We start from the raw sequence: 21069 nt of genomic DNA, 5'->3' as shown, positions 1-21069 counted from the left end.
TGGTGAGGAAACTTAGGTGGCATCCTAGTCTTAGCTTGTATCTTCCAAAGTCCAAAGGCTGACTGTATGCGGGATGCCTTAGTGAGGTCGACAAAAGTAGTGTACAGTTCCTTAATTTGTTCTCTACACTTCTCCTGGACCTGTGTCAGCACAAAGATCATGTTTGTTGTTCCCCTTTTGGGTCTGAATCTTCGCTGTCTTTCAGGGAAGCTTTTCTTCAGCTATTGTCGGAACAACTTAGTACTCTGGCCTAGATTTTATCTGCCTCGAGAGTAAGGTGATGCCTTTGCAGTTTTAACAGTCAGACTTCTCTACCTTGTTTTTGTAGAGAGAAACAATCACTGTGAATGTCCTGAGGCACTGCCCCTTTCTCTCGGTGTACTGTAAGCAGATTTGTTAGCCCATCAAGGATCACACCTCCTCCCTGTTTACAGACCTCGGCTGGAATCCCACCTGTTCAGGGAGCTTTGAGCGATTTTAATTGTGGTGTAGTGGTCTCAATCTCTTCACGGGTTGGTCGTCCATCCAACTCCGACTTCAATTCCCTTTAGGAGATCTTTGTCATTGATGTCTCCTGCACCATCCGCTGGTCACCCACTAGGCTCTGAGTGCCCTGACCAACGGTGCAAGATGGACTATTTACCTATGAGCAGGGTTGGGCTATACAAAGATTTTAGTGTTGCCTGCAACTGGCAGGGAGGTCCATATGCAGATGTCAAGGCTTTGCTGAAGAATCTCATATTTCCAATATCTGCATACATCTGTGTCCTCCCAGTGAGCGCTGTCCACCAGTTGTTTTGGAGGACTTGGAGATTGATTTGCAGAGTGCTCCAGACTTGCCTCTATGCAACTTTTGTAGCCTGGTCATCACAGCATGCAAGTCATCCGTTGTGGCAGGATTGTTTTGATCATAACTTTGGTGGAACAACTGGAGGTACCCCTGAAAAACAATGAACTGCTCGAGGTCTTTGAAACTCTGAAGGGGCTTGATTGTGCAGATATAATGAAAGTGTTTCCACTTGCCTGGGAGATCAAAATTAGAGGTCGTAAATATAAGGTAGTCATTAATAAATCCAATAAGGAATTCAGGAGGAACTTCACCCAGTGAGTGGTGAGAATGTGGAACTTGCTGCTGCTTGGAGTCATTGAGGACAATAGTATAAATGCATTTAAGGGGAAGCTAATGGAGAAAGGAATAGAAGGATAAGTTAATAAGAAGATGAAATGAGGCAGGAGGAAGCTTGCGTGGAGCATAAACAACAACATAAACTTAGGCCAAATGGCTTGTTTTATGTGTAAATTCTGTGTAATTCCATATTTATCCTTATCTGCATCAGGATTTTCAAAGATAACTATGTGTTAAGTGAGAGAAAATAGCTAAAGAAAAATTGGCAAAAAATATACTGGCAGTTACTGAGCATTAATCAATGCATAGGTATCAACCTTAGGATATCCCTAAGTTCTTCACAGTGTTAGGAACAGTGTATAATTTTTAAGTTGAATGTATGTATATGTATATGTTTGCATGTTAAGAAAGGTAAAATTGTTTCAGTTTCATTTAGGTTGTTTGTGAGTCTTGGTGCCTGAGAGTCTGAATAGATTCCTGACTAAAAGGTCAGGTAATTTGGGTTTCTTTGTATATGTACATTTTTAATGAGGTTTTGCAACCCCTGAAGTTAAAGAGGTGGACTAAAGGGTTAGTGATTGTGGGGCGGAAAACACAAAGTAGAAAAAAATCTTTACTGTTGCCTAGTGACAGTGGTCCAGGGACACAGGCACAGAGAAAAAGGCAGGAGTGAGAGTTCCGTGTGTGTCAGAGAGTGGAATCAAGGATTTTCAGCTCTCTGAGAAGAAAACATTACAAGACTATTTGGACAGTGGTTGACTGAGTCGTCACTTATGGAACTCAGTAAATTGATCAGCTTAGCAGAGGTACTACTGGAAGGTTGGGTTTAGAATGCAGTTTTTGGATGTCTTGGGAAGACGTATGAGTTGGGTGAAAAGCATTGAGTGAATGCTCAGGAATTTACAGGTAGAAAACCATTTGTAACCGTGCCAGTCCCAAGCGAGAAGCCTTTGTATGTCAAGCTAGGGGCAACTATTTACTGGTTTATGCGTCTGTAAAGACATTGCTGGGGTAAAGGAATAGTGTGAATTTAAAGTGTCTTCTTGTATTGAGATCTCTCCAACCTTTTTGTCTGGTACAACATAGTTTATTTATCTTGCTTAATAAATATTTTACCCTTTGTATTAAAAGTTCATCAGCAGACTCCTGAGAATTTGTTTAGGAATTTTTCTCCACAGTTTCTAAAAAAGGAGTTAGGATCTACCAAGCCAGGTTTCACTCTAGGATCTGACTTGTCCAGTATTAACATCAGTTGGGATTATAACAACAGCCAATGAAGTACACTTAGGGCTTGATTTTCAATCCGGGGTTGGGAATCCACACTTATTTTGAAATGGAAAGCCACTAATTGGGCCAGAGGTGGGCTCGGTACCTAATTAGTGGTGCCAGGTACTGCATGGAGGCAGGAATCTCCAGCCATGACAGAGCCTGCAGAATGGAGCAGGCAGGCAGGTCTAAAGGGCAACAGTGTCACAATAAAGACACTGGCCAAAGCGTCAATCAGAAGGTCCTTGACCCGCCCAATTTGAATCGCCCTATTTTTACATTACTTTTATTCATCAACCACACCACATAATGGCTCCCCGCATTGCTCCTGACAACTGAGCCCTTAACTGCATCAGATGATTTGCTTTTCCCAATCGCCATTTTGAAAATGTCCTCCTGGCTCATGCAGAATAAGCCGTTCAGCAAACTTAATGTTAATCAGAGGTTCCCCTTCCAGCCCTTGCTTTGAGAATTGCAACACGTTCTGGAGGAGTTGGAAGACTGACATGATATTTGGAAGGACTATTTCCAAACTCTCCCGCAAACTACCTCGACCCCAAGGGCATTTGAAAATCAAGCCCTTGGTGCACTCACTGTTGTAATATTGGGAAATATAGTCGCCAATGTATGCAGAGCTAGGTCTCACAAACAACAATGAGATTGTTATGACACGGCAGGTGATGTGTGCCAGTTGGATCAAATCCACGAGGGTAACTTGATCACATGGTCACAACAATTTTGCAATTTATATTTTATTTCGAAATGCGTACCCTGAACCCAGTAGTAATGAGTCCATCAAGACTCTTGATTTTTTTTAGAAAACTAAATTAAACATTTATTAAGAAAAGATTTCAAGCACATACCTAGGTCTACAAATTATTACTATAATAACTCCTAAAACCCCTAATTAATCTGGCTTCCAGTTACACCCCCAACTAAGGCAACAGTAAACAAAAAATAGATTTTAAATAGATTCCAGCTGGTTAACACACTACCCTGGACAGTAGAATTCAAAGTGGCTTTTCCCGGCTTTGGTTTCTGTAGACAGCAGGCTTGATGCACGACTACTGGAGGCTTTTCACACTTCTGGTAGACCTTACAATGCCTTCCCTGACACACAGCTTCAATCTCCTTTATATCCCTTTTAATGCAAATTCCATTGTTCCCATATATCTTTGGAACTTTACTTCCCTCATAATATAAATCTATTCATGGTGCTAATATTGTCAGTAGCCTTTGGGCTTTGGCCTAGTTTCTGTGTCTGGGTGTAACACCCTACCGTCCCTTTGAAATTCAAACTACCCTGATTTATCAAAAAATGCAAATTCTCCTCACCTCACATTCTAAAACTTCAGCCAAATTTACCTATCTAGCATTTCAAACCCAGCTTCTTTTGATGAGTCAAAGCCTCCAGACCAGCTGTCTCCAATTCAATTAAATCTCTCTCTCTCTCTCTCACACACACACACACTCACACTCACACTCTAAACCCCACGATGCACCTACTTTAACAATAAATCACAATAATATTGTGAGAATTATTACACTTTCGTGACAGAGATAAATGCCTAGATACTGGGGGGTGTTGGCTTTGGGATAAACATTGGTCAGGACAGGCCACGAGAGCTTAAATCTTTGATAAGCGCCATGTTAGTCTCCAAGATCAAACAGAGACCCAGGTTAGCAGTTCATCCAAAGGATGATTGTGAACAAAATATACTGGGCCTTTGAGTTTCTGTCTGTACAATATGGATTTTAAACAAGAGAATGGTGCCCATCTCTCTCGCATATGAACAGACCAATCTAAAATTCTTTTTGAACTTTTAAACTTTTAATCCTTCATGCTGTCATGCAAATGCCAATAAAGACATTTTTCGCAGGATCGTTTGAGTAATATTTTAATGGCTCTGTTTCCTTTTCCCTCCCTCTCGGATTCAGGATGTTCTAAACAGATTGGGATCCTGTGACCTGGATGAAGATGATTTGATGCTGGACTTGGAGTTCTTGGAAGATCAGCGTCATCAGTGTGACAATGCTGCCACCAAACATTTTGGTAAGTTCTACTTACCAAAGTTCTAACTTGCTTCGCCGTAGCATCCCAACATTTAATCCATTTGTATCACATTGTCCTTCCTGGTATTTTAGCAGACATTTAACCCATTTAAACAAACAGGCTAATGCCTTCATTGAAATAGCAAGCAAGGAAATATTGTGCAGACCTTGTTAAAGCTTACTCTAAATATAAACTGTTTCAGTATAAGTGGTTATATGCTGATATGGCAAACAGTACCTTCTAAGTGACTGTTCATCTATTAAGGCTACACCTGAAGTCCTTAAGATAGCTGCCTTCTCGCACATATATACACTGACCTATTTAATCACTGTAGACATACATAAATGGTGCTGATAAATCACCGGTGGGAGGAGTTAGTGGAAGGCGTTTGATATAAAATAATTCTCTTGATTCTAATCAGTTTCATTTCTATCCCCTTGTATTTTCTTCACCCATTTAAAAGATTCTTCCACCTCAATCATGCTAGCTCACTAGAGCGATGGAAAAATAATTTCTCAAATTCAGCAGTGCTGAATGACCCAGCATCATTTCTTATTTCCTTCCCTTATTTTCTTTCATTATCCATACCATTTCTCATTTGGGGTAAGGAGCTGAGGGGGCAGAAGGTCTTCTCTCAAACTTCCATCACCAAATGACACACAAGAGTCATTCTCGTTGACTGGCACTAAGTTTTGGCTCCATTTTTCTCTGTGGCAAAACTGCTCATTTGTCTGTTGTTTTCCCTGCTCCCACCTCCCCACCCTCCTGTCAAAAAGGGCAATTAACATCTCTTATGCGTTTGAGTCATCATTATCCCATTCAAACCTTGTTTGTTCTATCATCTGAGGTCCGTCAGGTGTTGCAATGTGGGTTTGTACAATCTCGTGTATGCTAAACCTTAACTATAAATAACAAAAACCCTCATGGTAGGACTCTTTGTTTTTAGGTCTTGTAGCCCTTCTGATTTGTGGGACTTTGACTTTCAAATCAAGTCATAGTTATTAATTACATAGGGGGGTACGACAGTAAGTACAGATTTTAAATTATTTCAGAACATATCATCATCTGTTCTCAACTCTGATGCCCTGAAGGGAGCTTAAGTAGATTTTAAATTTGTCTTTGTTTAATTTTTGATGAATTCTGACAGAAGCAGGATGCAATCTATTTGCTGTATATCTTCTGGCACCTTGTGAGTGTGATGCATGGTGAATCTCTGAGAGTTTAAATTGAAATTGGTTTAATGTTGGCACGGAATGTTGATTCTCATTTGCATATTTCATTTACCTGACCTCCGTCTTCCGATGTTACAGAACTCCAAAGATTAAAAAGTCAATGCGAAAATCACTATCCTAACTTGCTGACTGTGTAATACCCCGCAGCTAATTTAAACTGGCATAGATCCAAACACAAGTATTAGTTTAATGCCCCAATGAAATCAATTAAAAATTAATTACAACATTTGAAATCATTTGAATTTTGTGGAACTGTTATGGAAGCTGAAAATCTGTCAAGCGCTTAATAGCTACTGAAAATATCTGGTGTTCTCTTTCACATTATTTGAGTCTTTCCACTAGATAGCAACAAAGAAATGCAATCCAAACAGAGTCATTTGACCATAGTCTCCTTTTATTGGCTTGGAAAGGCTTTCGAAAGAACTAAGCGAGTATATTTTGTGTGGTTCCATTGTAGAGTTTATTCCGTTCTTGTAAAGTCGAGTTCACATTAAACATGGTCTGCATCTAATTGACTTACACCCCTTGTTTAATTTTCCCGTTGCTTGGCACATACTGTGGACTAAAGGCTACCAAGTGGAAACAGCACTTAAGGCAAAAATAAAGGAATATAATGAGGTTAGCAATAAGGCACGCTACCGCATCATTAGATTTAGCAGCTAAAATCTGGTAAAACAAAATGATTTGATCGAGGCAATATTTATGGTGTTAAAACATGTATATTCTACAGTGGTGTAGTGGTAATGTCGCTGGACGAGTAATCCAGAGACCCAGGCTAATGCCCTGGGGACATGTGTTCAAATCCCACCAAGGCAGCTGGTGGAATTTAAATTCAATTAATAAATCTGGAATTGAAAGCTAACCTCAGTAATGGTGACCATGAAACTTTACTATCATCGATTGTTGTAAAAACCCATCTGGTTCACTAATGTCCTTTAGGGAAATCTGCCATCCTTACCTGGTCTGGCCTACAAGTGACTCCAGACCCACAGCAATGTAGTTGACTCTTAACTGTCCTCTGAAGTGACCTAGCAAGGTTAGTTCAAGGACAATTAGGAATGGGCAACAAATGCTGGCCTTTCCAGTGACACCAAATCCCACGAAAGAATTTTTAAAAAGTTGTGAGGAGGATACAAAGGGTCTGCAAAGGGATATAGATAGGTTAAGTGAGTGGGGAAAAAACTGGCAGATGGAGTGTAATGTGGGAAAATGTGAGGTTGTCCACTTTGGCACAAAGAATAGAAAAGCAGAATATTATTTAAACAGTGAGAGACTGCAGAATGCTACACTACAGAGGAAGCTTAATGCCCTTGTACATGGATCACAAAAAAGTCAGTGCGCAGATACAGCAAGAATTGAGGAAGGCAAATGGAATGTTAGGATGGGATTTTCCAGTCGTGCCAGCGGTGGGTATAATGGCTGGAGGGTCTGGAAAATACGGAGGAAGGTGAAAAGTCTGTTTTATGCAAGCGTAAAAGCAATTGTCCGCTCCCGACTTGAATGGTGGCTCGGCTGTCCCACCGAGCCTTGTTGGGAATGGTATTTGCATGATTTGAATATCATGAATGTTCATTATGAAGTTAACTTGCCAGAGTCACACCCGCACTCACAGTCAGAAGCTCACGCCAGCGTCTAATCAGACCAACGTGATTCATGATGGGATATAAGTGACGTTCACCTGGCGAGCTGCAATTTACTCGTGTCTCCGCTTGCTCCGACTCTGTGCCAGGCTGTGCAGGCAAGACCAGCGGTAACTCAAGGAGGCTTCAGAGGCAAGGGTCTCCATTCCAGACCAGTGATAAGGCAGGGGGAGGGTGGAAGGGGCTGGAGGACAAAAGCTTGACTCTCGGGGTGGGGAGGACGACTGGGGAAAGGTGCACACAGAAACATGACTGTGGGGGGTTGCTGGTTGAGGGGAGTTGGGGGAACGTTCTCGGGGTCAGAATGGAAAGACAACTCTGTGGCAACACACACAATTTAGGAAGCTGAGCTTGGAAAGATTGTCCTTGCCCCAGTCCAAGAAGGGGGAAGGGCCTGTCAGTCCTTTGTCAGTCGTGTCCAGCATTGTGTGTGCAGGGCATTGTGATCCCCCCTCTCACGCACGTTGGTCCTGTGGGTTTCTGACTTCATACTGGGCCGCACATGGCATAGTTACATTCAGGGAAGGCATCTGCAGCCTGTAGATGGGAAAGAGGTAATGTGGGGGTGGGGGTGATAGGTCTCATGGTCGGGGGGATGGGGTGGTCTCTGTATGTGACAGTGCAGTAGGCCTCAAGATGGGGAGGGATCAATCAACGTGGGGCATAGGCACATCAACATCAAAGAGTTCAGGGGTAGGACAAGGATATCCACAACTATGACTATGGGATCAAGGATTAGAGGGGAAGGAAGGAGAGTAATTGGAGGGAGGGAAACCTAAGAATGATGCTCCTCCAGGATGATGGGAGGGATTTCCACAATTACAGGGAGGGGTTGAAGCTAGTCTGCAAGTAGAACCTCAGCACCACCATTTTCCAAACTGAACCTAAGGCGCAGTTGAAAAAGAATGCATGAAAAAAATTGCAGAGCAGGGCGCTTGGGGCTGGTGGGAGGAGTCAACCCCTGCACTTGTGGGCCGATTTGAATGTGTTTTTGAGTCAGTTCTGGGGTTTTACTTGGAGCTGGTGTACTTGGTCATCGCCTTTGTCCCTTCCGACACGGCGTGCTTGGCCAGTTTCCCGGGCAGCAACAGGCGCACAGCGGTCTGGATCTCCCGAGAGCTGATGGTGCTGCGCTTGTTGTAATGGGCCAGGCGGGAAGCCTCACCTGCGATGCACTCGAAAATATCGCTCACGAGCGAGTTCATGATGCTCATGGCCTTGGAGGAGATGCCGGTGTCGGGATGAACCTGCTTCATCACTTTGTAGATGTAGATGGCGTAACTCTCCTTCCTCGACTTTCGCCGCTTCTTGCCGCCCTTTGCTACCGGTTTCTTTAAGGCTTTCTTGCCTCCCTTCTTGGGAGCTGGTTTCTTCTTATCGACCATTGTAACTTTCAGAGGCACAGCTGAGGCATGTTAAGGCCGTTTCAAACCCAACTGAGGGAATCCAGAGCCTTAACTGTTACAGCACTGTCATGCAAGAGTAATTTATAATTGAGCCTTTAAACGACCCCCTTGCCAAAACCCTTTGTCTCACTCTTGGCAAATCCCGATTTTAAGAAGGCACCAGTGGACAAGGGGGCAAAAGGACAAAATGTAGATGCCTACTGACCAAAACACCTCAACCTTGGAGCTGGCAGGTTTTGAGATGGGAACTCCCCAACCTCCTAAATGACTCTTATTCCCTCACTGGTCATTTTGGATGCTGTGTAAACCAAAGGATGCAGTCTCAGAGTACCCTGCCTGAGGCTTTCAGTGCCTGACAGAACTCTTGTAGATCCAGGTGCTTGTCCAAAGCACTGTATTTGCAGTTGCGTTTGTTGGTATGGGTTGGTGGGGTGGTGGTAGCGTTTCAGGTGACCCTGAAGGCTGTAATAGAGCTGCCAGGAGACTGAGTGGGGATGTAGTGGCTGGAATTGAAGTAACCCATTGGTGCCACAGTCACTCCCTTGTCAGCGACAGGAAGCTCACCTTTGGAGGCTAATGCTCACTCATGTCTCTGTCCAGTGTTCCTGCAGAGACTCTTACGAGGGAAAGCTGGATGTACCAGCTAACGTGGCATTCATCCTGGCATACAGGCAACAGCAAAGGTGGAGTAGAAGGGCATGTCAGCGCCATGCTGGGCAAAGGGAAGAGGCTCACTCTGATGAGCAAGTGGCATTGGGGCCCCTTCAGATCCCAGAAGCTGAGACTCACAGAGCCATTGAGCATAGGCGTCTGGCCAGACCAAGAGTCCACAGAAGATGCTTCTTATATCTCAAGATGAGCGAGAGACTGTGCCTTCAATGCCTCCGCATGTTTAGGGATCTGATGGCTCACATCTGCAGGAGGAGTTGATGCCGCAGGGACTGGGAGGCCATCCATTGCCAGTGACTCTCAAAGTCACCGCCGCTCTGAACTTGTTTGTGATTAGCTCCTTCTGGGGCTTCACTGGGGACCTGTGCAGGGTCTCTTAAAGCTTCTACACACAAGTACATGTGGGAGGTGATGGATGCCCTATGGCACGCAATTACTTGAAGTTCTCTCGAGATGAGGCTAGCCAGGCTGTGAGAGCACTGGGCTTTGCTGCTACTTCCAGATTCCCACAGGTGCAGGGTGCCGTCCACTGCACTCATGTGGCTTTACGAGCTCCCTGGCAACAGCCAGTCCAATTCATCAGCAGAAAACGGTTCCATTCTCTCAATGTGCAGCTGGTCTGCAACCACCAGAAACACAATGCAGGTATCCGCCAGATGCCAAGGGAGTTGCCACAACTCGTACATCTTGAGTCAATCGCAGATCTTCGAGGGACCTCAGCATACCCAGGGTTGGCTCCTCGGGGACAAAAGTAACCTGCTAAAGTTGTGACTGACACCTGTCCGGTGGCCTGAAAGTGCCTGTGAGGAAAGTATAGCGCTGCTCATTACTCAACATGCTCATTGATAAGGACAGACCGTTGGCTTCTTGAAGATGCGATTCCAATGTTTGGATAGGTCAGGCAACCTTCTCCAGTACGCTTCCCAGAAGGCCTTGCGCATCATTGTGTCTTGCTATGCCCTACAAAACCTGGCGCTGCAAAGGAGGGGATGTCTTGCTAGACACCAAGATGGAGGAGCTGCACGTGTCCTCCAATGATGAGGATGTTGAGAGGGCTGAGGCTGAGGAAGCTGAGGGAGAAGGGGAAGAGGCCATTGTAGTGGCCAGATGATGCAGGCACATGCAATGCTAATAGCCACCAAGTTCTAGGAGGCTGATGACAATGAGCTATGATGATCCTCTTTGACTGGTGTCCTCGGTGCTGGGTCCACCTCACCACCTTTATTGCTGTCCTCCTCATTCCAACAATGCACTTCCATTTCTGAACAAGTATTTGAACTCTTGCGTCATGATGTCCCACCCTGGGAAGGTCAGGCAGCCTTTGGAGCATGTGGCCTTTCTGTAATGTGGTCATATCCACAACAGGATGTTTAGTGAGCACACCTTAGATGGTGCAGTCCTTTGTAGCATTTTTCCAATGTTCCACTGGCTACAGCTGCCTACGAGTGGAAGGAGCAGCACTGCAATCCTCAGTACAGTCGTGGCAGTATGCCAGCATTATGACAAGGCGACTCAAGGAGGTCCATCTCCACTTAGCGCACATCGCCTTCATGTGGGAGTTCGATTGTGATAGCATAATGCAGTTTTTGGGCTCAGCCAGGCGATCAGGCAAGACAAGTGTGGATGACTCCTCATCATACTCAGTCCTCATCATCTCAAACATCCTCAGGACACCCTCATCCGTCAGTCTCCTTGAAGGATGTGGGGCTGCAGTTCACCTCACCTTTCAAGTGACCTCAAACACTTCATGAGCATCATATTCTGATACCCATGTACCACTCTGGAACATGCCTCTGTCTCAACTGTCCAATTTTCCCCGATTGACCAGTTCTGGCCTGTGTGCTTCTGAAGAGACAGGCACATCATGTAGTCTTCAAGGTCTCAAATTATACATAATAAAGAGCACACAACAGCTGCTGTCTATCCTTGCTCTTAGTCCATTTCACCGCTGTACATTTTCATCCCTGTAGCCTGACATATGTACATGGAAACCTGCTACAATGATGCCATTGTTAGTTCCACATAATCATTCGGATTGAGCATCTGGGAGCTCCATGTCAGGAGACGCTAGCCAGAACTTGTGGCCTTATACTACATCCTCCCATGACCACAGTGGTCCTGTGGGGGAAATGCACATAACTGCTAGGTCGCAAATGTTTGAACGTGTAACAGGAAACGTCAGGACAGAAAGGTGTTGGCAGTGTTCTTGGCTCAGAAACATGGAGGGGGTGAGGTGGGCTCTAACATTGGACTGCTGTTGACATTTCCACCAGGACATTAGAGAACACTGCAGGGAGACATGAGTGCGCACGAGTGCAGAATTTGGGCTCATAGACAACACTCAAGGCTGGCGAACAGTACATGGAAGTCAATGAAAGGTGGCCCATCTCCATGCACCTTTACATTTCATCATCTGACTAGTCGACAATGCGGAAGCATCGGGGGGACTACATGAACCTCCGTCTTACACCGTCATGACTGAAGATCGCATTAACCTCTAAAGCAGGTCTCAGGGATGCCTTGGGCAACCACACATTTCTTTGAGGCATACGCTTCATTGATGGCGGCATTGAGCAGAGAACGGACAGAGACTATCATGAGGTGGTTTTACACAACATTGAGCTGAGGTGCATAATGGTGCATCTGTGAGAAGGCGGTGGGGGTGGGGGAGTGCATGGAAATGTGTCAAACTTGATTGACCATGAAATATTTCATCACACAGAAGAGACAGATACACCAGGAGAAGTGGAACGAGTGAAATCTATTTACATTTGGGGAAATGATATGCAGATTGTGAACACCCATGCAACCTTTGTCCTAGGATTTCTTAATCTTGTGCACCCTGCCACTATATCTTGGTGCATCCCCAACATCCACAGCCGAGCTGGAGGCAGCCTGCGTACTGTCCTGTTGCCTGAGATGACTTTGGCGGGCGTCCTTTGGAGGGCCGAGCCTTGGAGGGCCCCAGCCTGCGTTGGGTCATCTGTTGTGGGGCAGGTGCGCCCTCCTCAGCCTGCGGAGCTGCAGCTGATGGGGTCACGGGCAGAGGGGAATGTAGGTCAGCTGGACACTGTCGGAATCACATGGATGGATGTTCCCAGGGTGTCCAGCTGCTGGTCCTAGTCCCTCTTGATACCCGTTCCACTTCTCCTGGTGTGTCTGTCTCTTCTGTGTGATGATATGTTTCATGGTCAATCAAGTTTGACATGTTTCTATGCCCCCCACCGCCTTCTCACAGATGCACCATCATGTGCCTCAGCTCGATGTTGTGTAAAACCATCTGATGACGGTGCCTGTCCTTTCTCGTGGGCCCCTGGCTGATTTGTGGAGGAGGAGGGGCACCTGGAGTGAGGTTGAGGTGCTCTGTCCCCCTCTCGCTTAGCCACTGATGGATGCCACCTATGCCTACAGCGATGGAGTGCAACTCCTGGAGCATTGCAGCCACTATGTCCTGGACCAAGGTCTCCATGGCAGTCAACATCCTACCAGTGTTGACCTCGGTGTGCTGGCATGTCAGCGCGATGATATCAGACTGAATGCGGACAGACATCTCCATCGTCTGTTACAATTTGTTGACCGCACCTGACAAGCTTGCCTGATATTCCTGTCTCTGTCATTGCAGCTCCAACATCTGTGTTAGGGCGGAGTCCAGCAGCTCATCATCTGACTGGGACTGAGCAGAATTATGCCCTGTAGCGGTCCTCCGAGTGCCAGAGACATTGGATGTTCCTAACTCCGCCTGCTGTGGACCAGAATCTGTGCTGTGCTCACCAGATTGTGATCCTGAGCCTGCTTAAGGACTTGGTCCCTCCAAGGTGTTTGTTTCTGCGCTGGTGGAGGGTGCGGGTGAATGGTGTGATGGGTCTTCATCTAGTGTGTCCTCAGAATCTTCATCTGAGGTGGTGTGGGGACTGGAGCTGATGCCACTTTTCCTCTGTGTTTCTCACTGTTCCCTGTCAAAGAGAGAACAGATCACTAATGATTGGCTGCATAGTCAACAACATTATGAAACATTCACAGTATTATTAGGTGAGCGTTGAGCTGGTGCTGGGTCCTCACTTGTTGGAAGATGTCAGTCACTGGCGCACACACAGCCCTGGTTTGCCCTGGCCAGCTCTCTCTGTGAGGGTCCTGAGTTCAGGCATCCCCCTGTCACTCATGGATCTCTCCCTTCTTGTTTCGGACGAGCTTGTCCTGCATAAGGACAGATGGACAGATGAGCAGGACGGATGCTGAGGCCGATGAAATGGATGCCTGCCTTATGTGGCTGCTGAGTGGACCTCCATAAGGGCTGAGGACACGAGCTACACAGGACGTGAGAGGAGATGAAGGTGTCAAGGTATGTGTGAGAGAGTCAGTGGCAATGTCCCTTGTGCTGGTCGTGTGTGTGATCCCTGTGGACTGTCACCCTGTCATCCTGATGGGCTTGAGGGAATGTGAGCTGAGAGCGAGGAGAAGGTTCACGTACCCTGGTGGAACGGATGAGATTATTCATCCTTTTCCTGGATGGCAGATCTCCTGTGTACAGAGTTGGCACTGACTGCGGTGGCCATCTCCTCCCTTGCCAGAATGGTGTGGTTGGTGGACCTCCTTCTCTCATCACGGGGGTAGAAGATGCCTGGCTTTCTTCCATGGTGCCCAGAAGAGCTCTGTCACTGAATTTGGGTGCACTCATTCTTTGCCTTCACTCATGCACCTGACCTGGCCTGCAGAGAGTGAATGATGTGCGCAGGTGCTGTTTAAATGTGGTGCCAGGGAAGATGATCCAGTGAGGTCATGGTAGGGTGGGCGCATTGCAGCCTGTCCCACTCGGGGATACGACATGCTTCCTGTTCATGCATATATAATGAGCTGAAAAGCAGATGATCTGGTGTGGAAGCCCACCATTGCGGCCGATGGGAATCACTCCACTTAGTGTCCGGAGCCGAAAATTACACCCTTAGTCTTTACTGCAAGGGAGATGAGCATAAAAGTAGGGAAGCCTTGATACAATTGTACCTGGTATTGGTGAGACCATCCTTAGTGTAGTCTGTACAATTTTGGTGACCTTATTTAAGGAAGGACCTACTTGCATTGGAAACACTACAAGGTTCACTTGGCTGATTCCTGCGATGTGGGGGTCTGTCTTTTGGAGAAAGGTTAAGCAGGTTGGATTGCAGTTTGGAAGAATGAGAGGTGATCTTATTGAGACATTAAGATTCTGAGGGGGCTTGGCGGGGTCGATGCTGATGGGATGTTTCCCCCCGTGGGGAATCTAGAACCTGACCTACACTTTCAAAATAAGGGGTCTCCAATTTAAGATGGTGATGAGGAGGAATTTCTTCTCTGAGGGTTGTTAGTGTTCAGAATTCTCTTCCAGTGGAGGCTAGGTATTAAAAAATATTCAAGGCTGAGTTAGACAGATTTTTGATTGACAAGGGAGTCAAGGGGACAGCAGGAAAGTGGAGTTAAGACCACAATCAGATCAGCCATGATCTTATTGAATGGCGATGCATGCTCGAGGGACAGCCTACCCCTGCTGCTTTTTCTTATGTTCTTATGTAACCCTGTTTTAACTTTGTAGTCCTTCAAAACAAATCAATTATAAGTGAGTTGTTTTAGTGCAGAGAATCTAATTCTGCATTCTGTAGTATAAGTTCAGTAGTTTTGGAAGTAACTGCACTTTTATCAATTATTCTATATTAATAAAGAAAGACTTGAAGTTATATAGTGCTTTTATCACACCTGATGTCCCAAAATGCTTTACAGCCAATGAATCACTTTTCTTGAAGTGCTGTCACTGTTGTAATGTAGGAAATGCAGCAGCCAATTTTCACACAGCAAACTCCACAAACAGCAATGTGATTATGACCAGGTAATCTGCTTTTGTGATGTTGATTGAGGAATCCATGTAGCTGAGGAGACTGGGAATACCTCTCCTCTTCTTCAAAATAATGCCATGGGATCTTTCACATTGACCCCTGCAAGCAGGTAGTTGGAGCTTCATTTAACGCCTCATCTGAAAGGCAGCACCTATGACCATTCAGTACTCCCTTAGTACTGCACTGCAGTGTCATCCTTGATTCTTGTGCCCAAGTCCTGGAGTGGGATAGAGTCAAGATGCAGTGCAGCAGATGAATTTTTGAGAGTGATATTCTCACATTCAAGAACTTCAAAGCCAAGTCCAATGGCCTTTTCTTAAAAGATAAAATGGGACAGGGCAATAATTATTCTTTGAAGTTGCATTACACCCGCAGACGGGAATCCGATGTCTATCTGTCATCTCTTTAAACATTGAACAGTCAGCTTGTCTACAAAAGGGCTGTGACAAAATTGGACCAAGCTGAACATAAAAATGGGTTAGTGCATTTTTCAAACTAATTAATAACACAACCCACATCAACAGAGTACAGGATTGCAGAAGTGTAAGGACCCTTGGGTGTTAGGTTTGTGATCCTTACTGGTACACCAACTAATAGAGAAACAGCTCACCATTAAGATGCCTTATTGCATCTTCAGGATGTCCCAAAACACTGTGCAGCCAATGAATTATTTTTTTTAAATGTAATTGCTGTTCTGATGGAAGGATATGTAGCAGCCAGTTTGGGTGTAGAAAATGACAGAAATGATCAAATAACATGTTTTAAGTTTAAAGCAATGTGGTTGACTATTAAATGCCCTCTGATCAAGGGCAATTAGGGATGGGTAACAAATGCTGGCTGAGCCAGTGGTGCCCACATCCCATTAATGAATTTTTTAAAAAAAGGTGGTGTTGGTTGTGAGAAAAATGATGATCAGGGAGCCTTCATGTTGCATTTATTCACGGGATATGGGCATAATGAGCAAGGCTGGCATTTATTGCCCATGGTTATCCTTGAGAAGATGGTTGTAGGCATGCCCCCTCCACAGGGATGTCTGTGGCACTATTTCACAGAAGGAGTTATCCTAGTGCCCTGGCCAATATTTATCTTGCATTTAATGCCACACAAACATATTATCCGGTCATTATCATGCTACTGTTTGCAGATTGGCTGTTTCTTTCCTACTTTGCAGAAATGATTACACTTCAAAAATACTTCCTTTGCTGTAATGCACTTTAAGATGTTCAATGGTAATGAAAAGCACTATTTAAATGCAATCCTTTCTTTATTGCAACTGTTGTTCAGTTGCCTTACTGTGTTTGGCTGTTTGTGCCTAAACCTTTTCAGCCTCCAGGAATTGATTCTAGCTGTGCTACAGGAGATGAAGGTGGTTAATTGGTGAGTATCTGGTAAATAATTAAGGTTTATTCTATCCCTGAAGCTCAAAATAGTATATTTTGAGCTAGAGGTGAGCGGATAAAAGGCGCGGATTGAGATGCTATTTTGTACCTGGCAATGTGTAATGAGGCAGGTTTAATAAATGATCTCAGAGTAAAAGATCCCCTAGGAAACAGTGACCATAACATGGTAGAATTTAGCATTCAGTTTGAGTGTGAGAAATTTGGGTCGGAAGCAACTGTACTAAACTTAAATAAAGTCAATTACAAAGGAATGAGGGCAGAGTTGGCTGGAGTGGACTGGGAAAGGAGTTGAGCAGAAAAGACGGTCGATGAACAATGGCAGACATTTAAGAAAATAGTTCATGACTCACAACAAAGATATATCCCAATGAGGAAGAAGGATTCTAGGAAGGGGATAAACCAACAATGGTTAACCAAGGATGTTAAGGATAATATCAAATTGAAAGAAAAAAACATACAATGTGGCAAAGATTAGTGGTAAGCCAGAGGATTGGGAAAGTTTTAAAAACCAACAAAAGATGACCAAAAAAATAATGAAGAGGGAGAAAATGAACCTTGAGGGTAAACTAGCAAGTAATATAAAAATAGACAGTAAGAGCTTCGTTAAATATATAAAAAAGAAGAGAGAGGCCAAAGTGAACATAGACCCTTTAGAGAATGAGGCTGGGGAAACAATAATGGGGAGCCAGGAAATGGGAGAGGAATTGAATAACTACTTTGCTTCAGTCTTCACAGTAGAAGACACTAAGAGCATTCCAAAAATACTAAATATTCAAGGGGCAAAGGGGGGTAGGAAATAAATGCAATAACTATCACTAGAGAAAAAGTACTGGGGAAACTAATGGGGCTAAAGGCCGATAAGTCCCCTGGACCTGATGGGTTGCATCCTAGGATATGAAAGGAAGTAGCTACACAGATAGTGGATGCACTGATAGTAATCTTCCAAGAATTCTTAGATCCTGGAAAAGTACCAGAGGATTGGAAAACTGCCAATGTAAAACCCTTATTCAAAAAGAGAGGGAGACAAAAAACAGGTAACTATAGGTTAGCTTAAAATCTGTCATTGGGAAAATGTTAGAGTCTATTATAAAGGATGTAATGCAGAGCATTTAGAAATACATAATATAATCAAACAGAGTTAGCTTAGCTTCATGAAGGGGAAAACATGCCTGACAAATTTATTAGAACTCCTTGAGGAGGTAACAAGCAGGATAGATAAAGGGGAACCAGTAGACACAGTATATTTGGATTTCTAAAAGGTGTTCGATAAGGTACCATACATAAGGCTGCTTAATAAGATAAGAGCACATTGTGTAGCATATTAGCATGGATAGAGGATTGCCTAACTAATCGAAGATAAAGAGTTGGGATAAGAGGGGCATTTTCAGGATGGCAACCTGGAACTAATGGAGTACCATAGTGGTCAGTGCTGGGGCCACAATTATTTACAATGTATATTAATGACTTAGACAAGGGAAGTGAATGTACTATCGCCAAGTTTGCGAACAACACAAAAATAGATGGGAAAGCAAGTGGTGAGGATGACACAAGGAGTCTACAGAAGGATATAGACAGGTTAAGTGAGTGGGCAAAAATGTGGCAGATGGAATATAATGTGGGAAAATGTGAGGTTATAAACTTTGGCAGGAAGAATAGAGGAGCTGAATGTTATTTAAATGGAGAAAGACTGCAGAAAGCTGCAGCACAGAGGGATTTGGCGGTCCTCGTGCATGAATCACAAAAAGCTAGCATACAAGTTCAGCAGGTAATGTTGGCCTTTATTTCAAAGGGAATGGGGTCTAAAAATAGGGAAGTCTTGCAAAAACTATACAAGACACCAGTTAGACCACACCTAGAATACTGTGAACAGTTTTGATCCCCTTACCTAAGGAAAGATATACTGGCATTGGAGACAGTCCAGAGAAGGTTCACTAGGTTGATTCTGGGTATGGAGGGATTTTCTTATGAGGAGAGGTTGAGTAGGTTGGGCCTGTACTGATTGGAGTTTAGAAGAATGAGAGCCGACCTTACTGAAACATATAAGATTCTTAGGGGGCTTGACAGGGTAGATGCTGAGAGGTTGTTTCCCCTTGTGGGAGAGTCTAGAGCCAGAGGGCATAATCTCAGAGTAAGGGGTCGCCCATTTAAAACAGAGATGAGGAGCAATTTCTTCTCTGAGGGTAGTGAATCTGTGGAATTCTTTGCCACAGAGGGCTGTAGAGGCTCGGTTATTAAGTGTATTCAAGGCTGAGATAAATTTTTAATTAGTAAGGGAATCGAGGGTTATGGGGAAAAGGCAGGAAAGTGGTATTGAGGATTATCAGATCAGCCATGATCTCATTGAATCGTGGAGCAGACTCGGTGGGCTGAATGGCCTACTTCTCCTACATCTTATGGTCTATCCTAAATAAGTTGATAGCAGTGTCACCTTTTTCTTAGTGGGCAGCACCTCTGGTCAGAAGATCGACGAAGGGTCGATGAAGAGGCTCAAGTGCATAATCTAGGCTGCCACTTCAGTATCGCATTGAAGGAGTGCTGCCTTGTCAGAGATGACTTAAACTGAGGCCCCCTCCTTAGGTGGATGTGAAAGATCCTCTGACACTCTCCAAAGAAGAGCAAGGCAATTCAATTATTTCTCTACTGTTTGTAGGATCATATCAGTGTAAATTGGCTGCTGCTTTCCCAACATTGTAGTAAAAACTCAAATGGTTCACAAATGTCCTTTGGAGAAGGAAACCAAACATTCTTACTCGGTCTGGCCTTTAACTGATTCCAGTCCCGCAGCAATGTGGCTGTCTCTTAACTGCCCTCTGAAGTGCCCTAACAAGCCACTGTCGTGAATTAAACACTATAGAATGACCAAAAATTGCAGCAATTCAAAGTGGCATCTTCTCAGGGTAACTAGTAATGGACAACAAATGCTGGCCATGCCAGCAATATCCACATTCTGAGAATGATTTTTGTTTTAAATCACAGTTTACCCGATCCTTCAAAAGTACTCTTTGGCTGTGAAGCTCTTTGGGGTGTACAAAGGTCATGAAAGTTTCTGTATTGATGCCCGTCATACAACATATTGCCTGCTGTGCAATTATAACTCATGTTAATTATTTAGTGGATCCTGTGCAAAATGTTCAGCATCTGGTCAAATTTTTTTGGTCACTTGGATTCCTTGTTTGTGCTGTCACTATCACCATACTTAAGAGTCTCCAGTTCAGACTACTGTAAAATTCTCAGATTAGCAGTTTCCATTTAACATGTATGTGGTGTACACTTTCTACCTATAGGCTTACATCCCACTTGCCCAAGGCTAGTGAATTTCTGCAAAATTCAAGAGGACTTAAACATTTAAATATATGTAGTGATGGTACTGGAATTTATTCAACTAAAACAAGGCACCTTGCTGGGACAGAACACTGATCAGGTTCGCACTACTTGTATAACTAGGATCACTTTAGCATTAACACATTCAGGGTATCCAAAGTGTAAGACTGTAAGACCCTCTACCTGGTCTAAAGGCTCTTGTCTTGGATGTCAACAGCATGCAGTAACTGGGATGAAGTTTCACCAGAGATGATACACCTTTATTAAACCACTAAGCAATAGTACAAACAGTAAAACTGGTTGCTTTACTTCGCTGCGAGAGTCTATCTCAGGATACAATCCAATGACAAATCCACCGTGCGTGTCTTCTGAGCAACTGACCAAATTTCTCTAACCACTGCAGCAGAGATGGTTCTGTGGACTCTTTCTTTATACCTCTCTTTGCTATGGCCCTGTGCCATATTCTGTAAAGCCTGCTTTTAGTCCATTTAATTGGTTTTCACTTAGATCAGTGTCTATTTCTTTGTTCTTATGACCTGGGCCTCACACAAGGTCATGCTTGAGGAAATCGAACCAGCCTGACTCTGCTTTGTTATCTCTCACACTGTTATCAATCCCAGACGGGTACAGACAGCCATCTTTACTACCTCTAACGAGCCTGAACCGTCTTTCTCACTGTTTGAGGCCAGTTCTCCGGCACAGTTTAATTTATTTTTCAGACCTTGCTAGTTCTGGCAAGGCTTTGACTTGACTAAATTGACCACCGTGCTTTGCGTTTTGAGCCCACAGTGCAATTCGTCTTCGGCCTGGGTTCTTCTTTCCCCTCGACGTTCCATGTTACCACCATGAGACAGACTCCACACACAGCATCATACCACAACCATTCTACGTTCATTAACATAAAAGAAATAAAGAAACAGTTACACAGTTTAAAAAAAGTGATTGTACGTTAAAAAGGAAAATAATGTGTTGGCTTACAAAAACAACATGATAAAAATCCCAGCCCAGTGACAGAATTCATCAGCAGGCATTCAGATTCCCATCGACCCACCTGGCTAAAGCCAGATTGCTGAGCCTGTGACAGAGGATAGATTT

General features: G+C 44.3%; 1 protein-coding gene across 1 annotated transcript in view; it reads left to right on the top strand.

Annotated features, from left to right (window-relative positions):
• The window catches only part of ccser1 (coiled-coil serine-rich protein 1), a 1189706-nt gene that overhangs the window by 261386 nt on the left and 907251 nt on the right, over positions 1 to 21069 (top strand). Inside the window, exon 4 of the mRNA XM_078570902.1 lies at positions 4331 to 4445. Within this exon, the coding sequence (XP_078427028.1) occupies positions 4331 to 4445 (115 nt within the window). The remainder of the gene's footprint in view (positions 1 to 4330; positions 4446 to 21069) is intronic.

This window comes from Cetorhinus maximus, chromosome 1, assembly GCF_964194155.1.
Source record: "Cetorhinus maximus chromosome 1, sCetMax3.hap1.1, whole genome shotgun sequence".
In the NCBI taxonomy this organism is placed as follows: domain Eukaryota; kingdom Metazoa; phylum Chordata; class Chondrichthyes; order Lamniformes; family Cetorhinidae; genus Cetorhinus; species Cetorhinus maximus.
The sequence above is the reverse complement of the archived record's forward strand: the minus strand, read 5'-3'. Positions and strand labels throughout refer to the sequence as shown.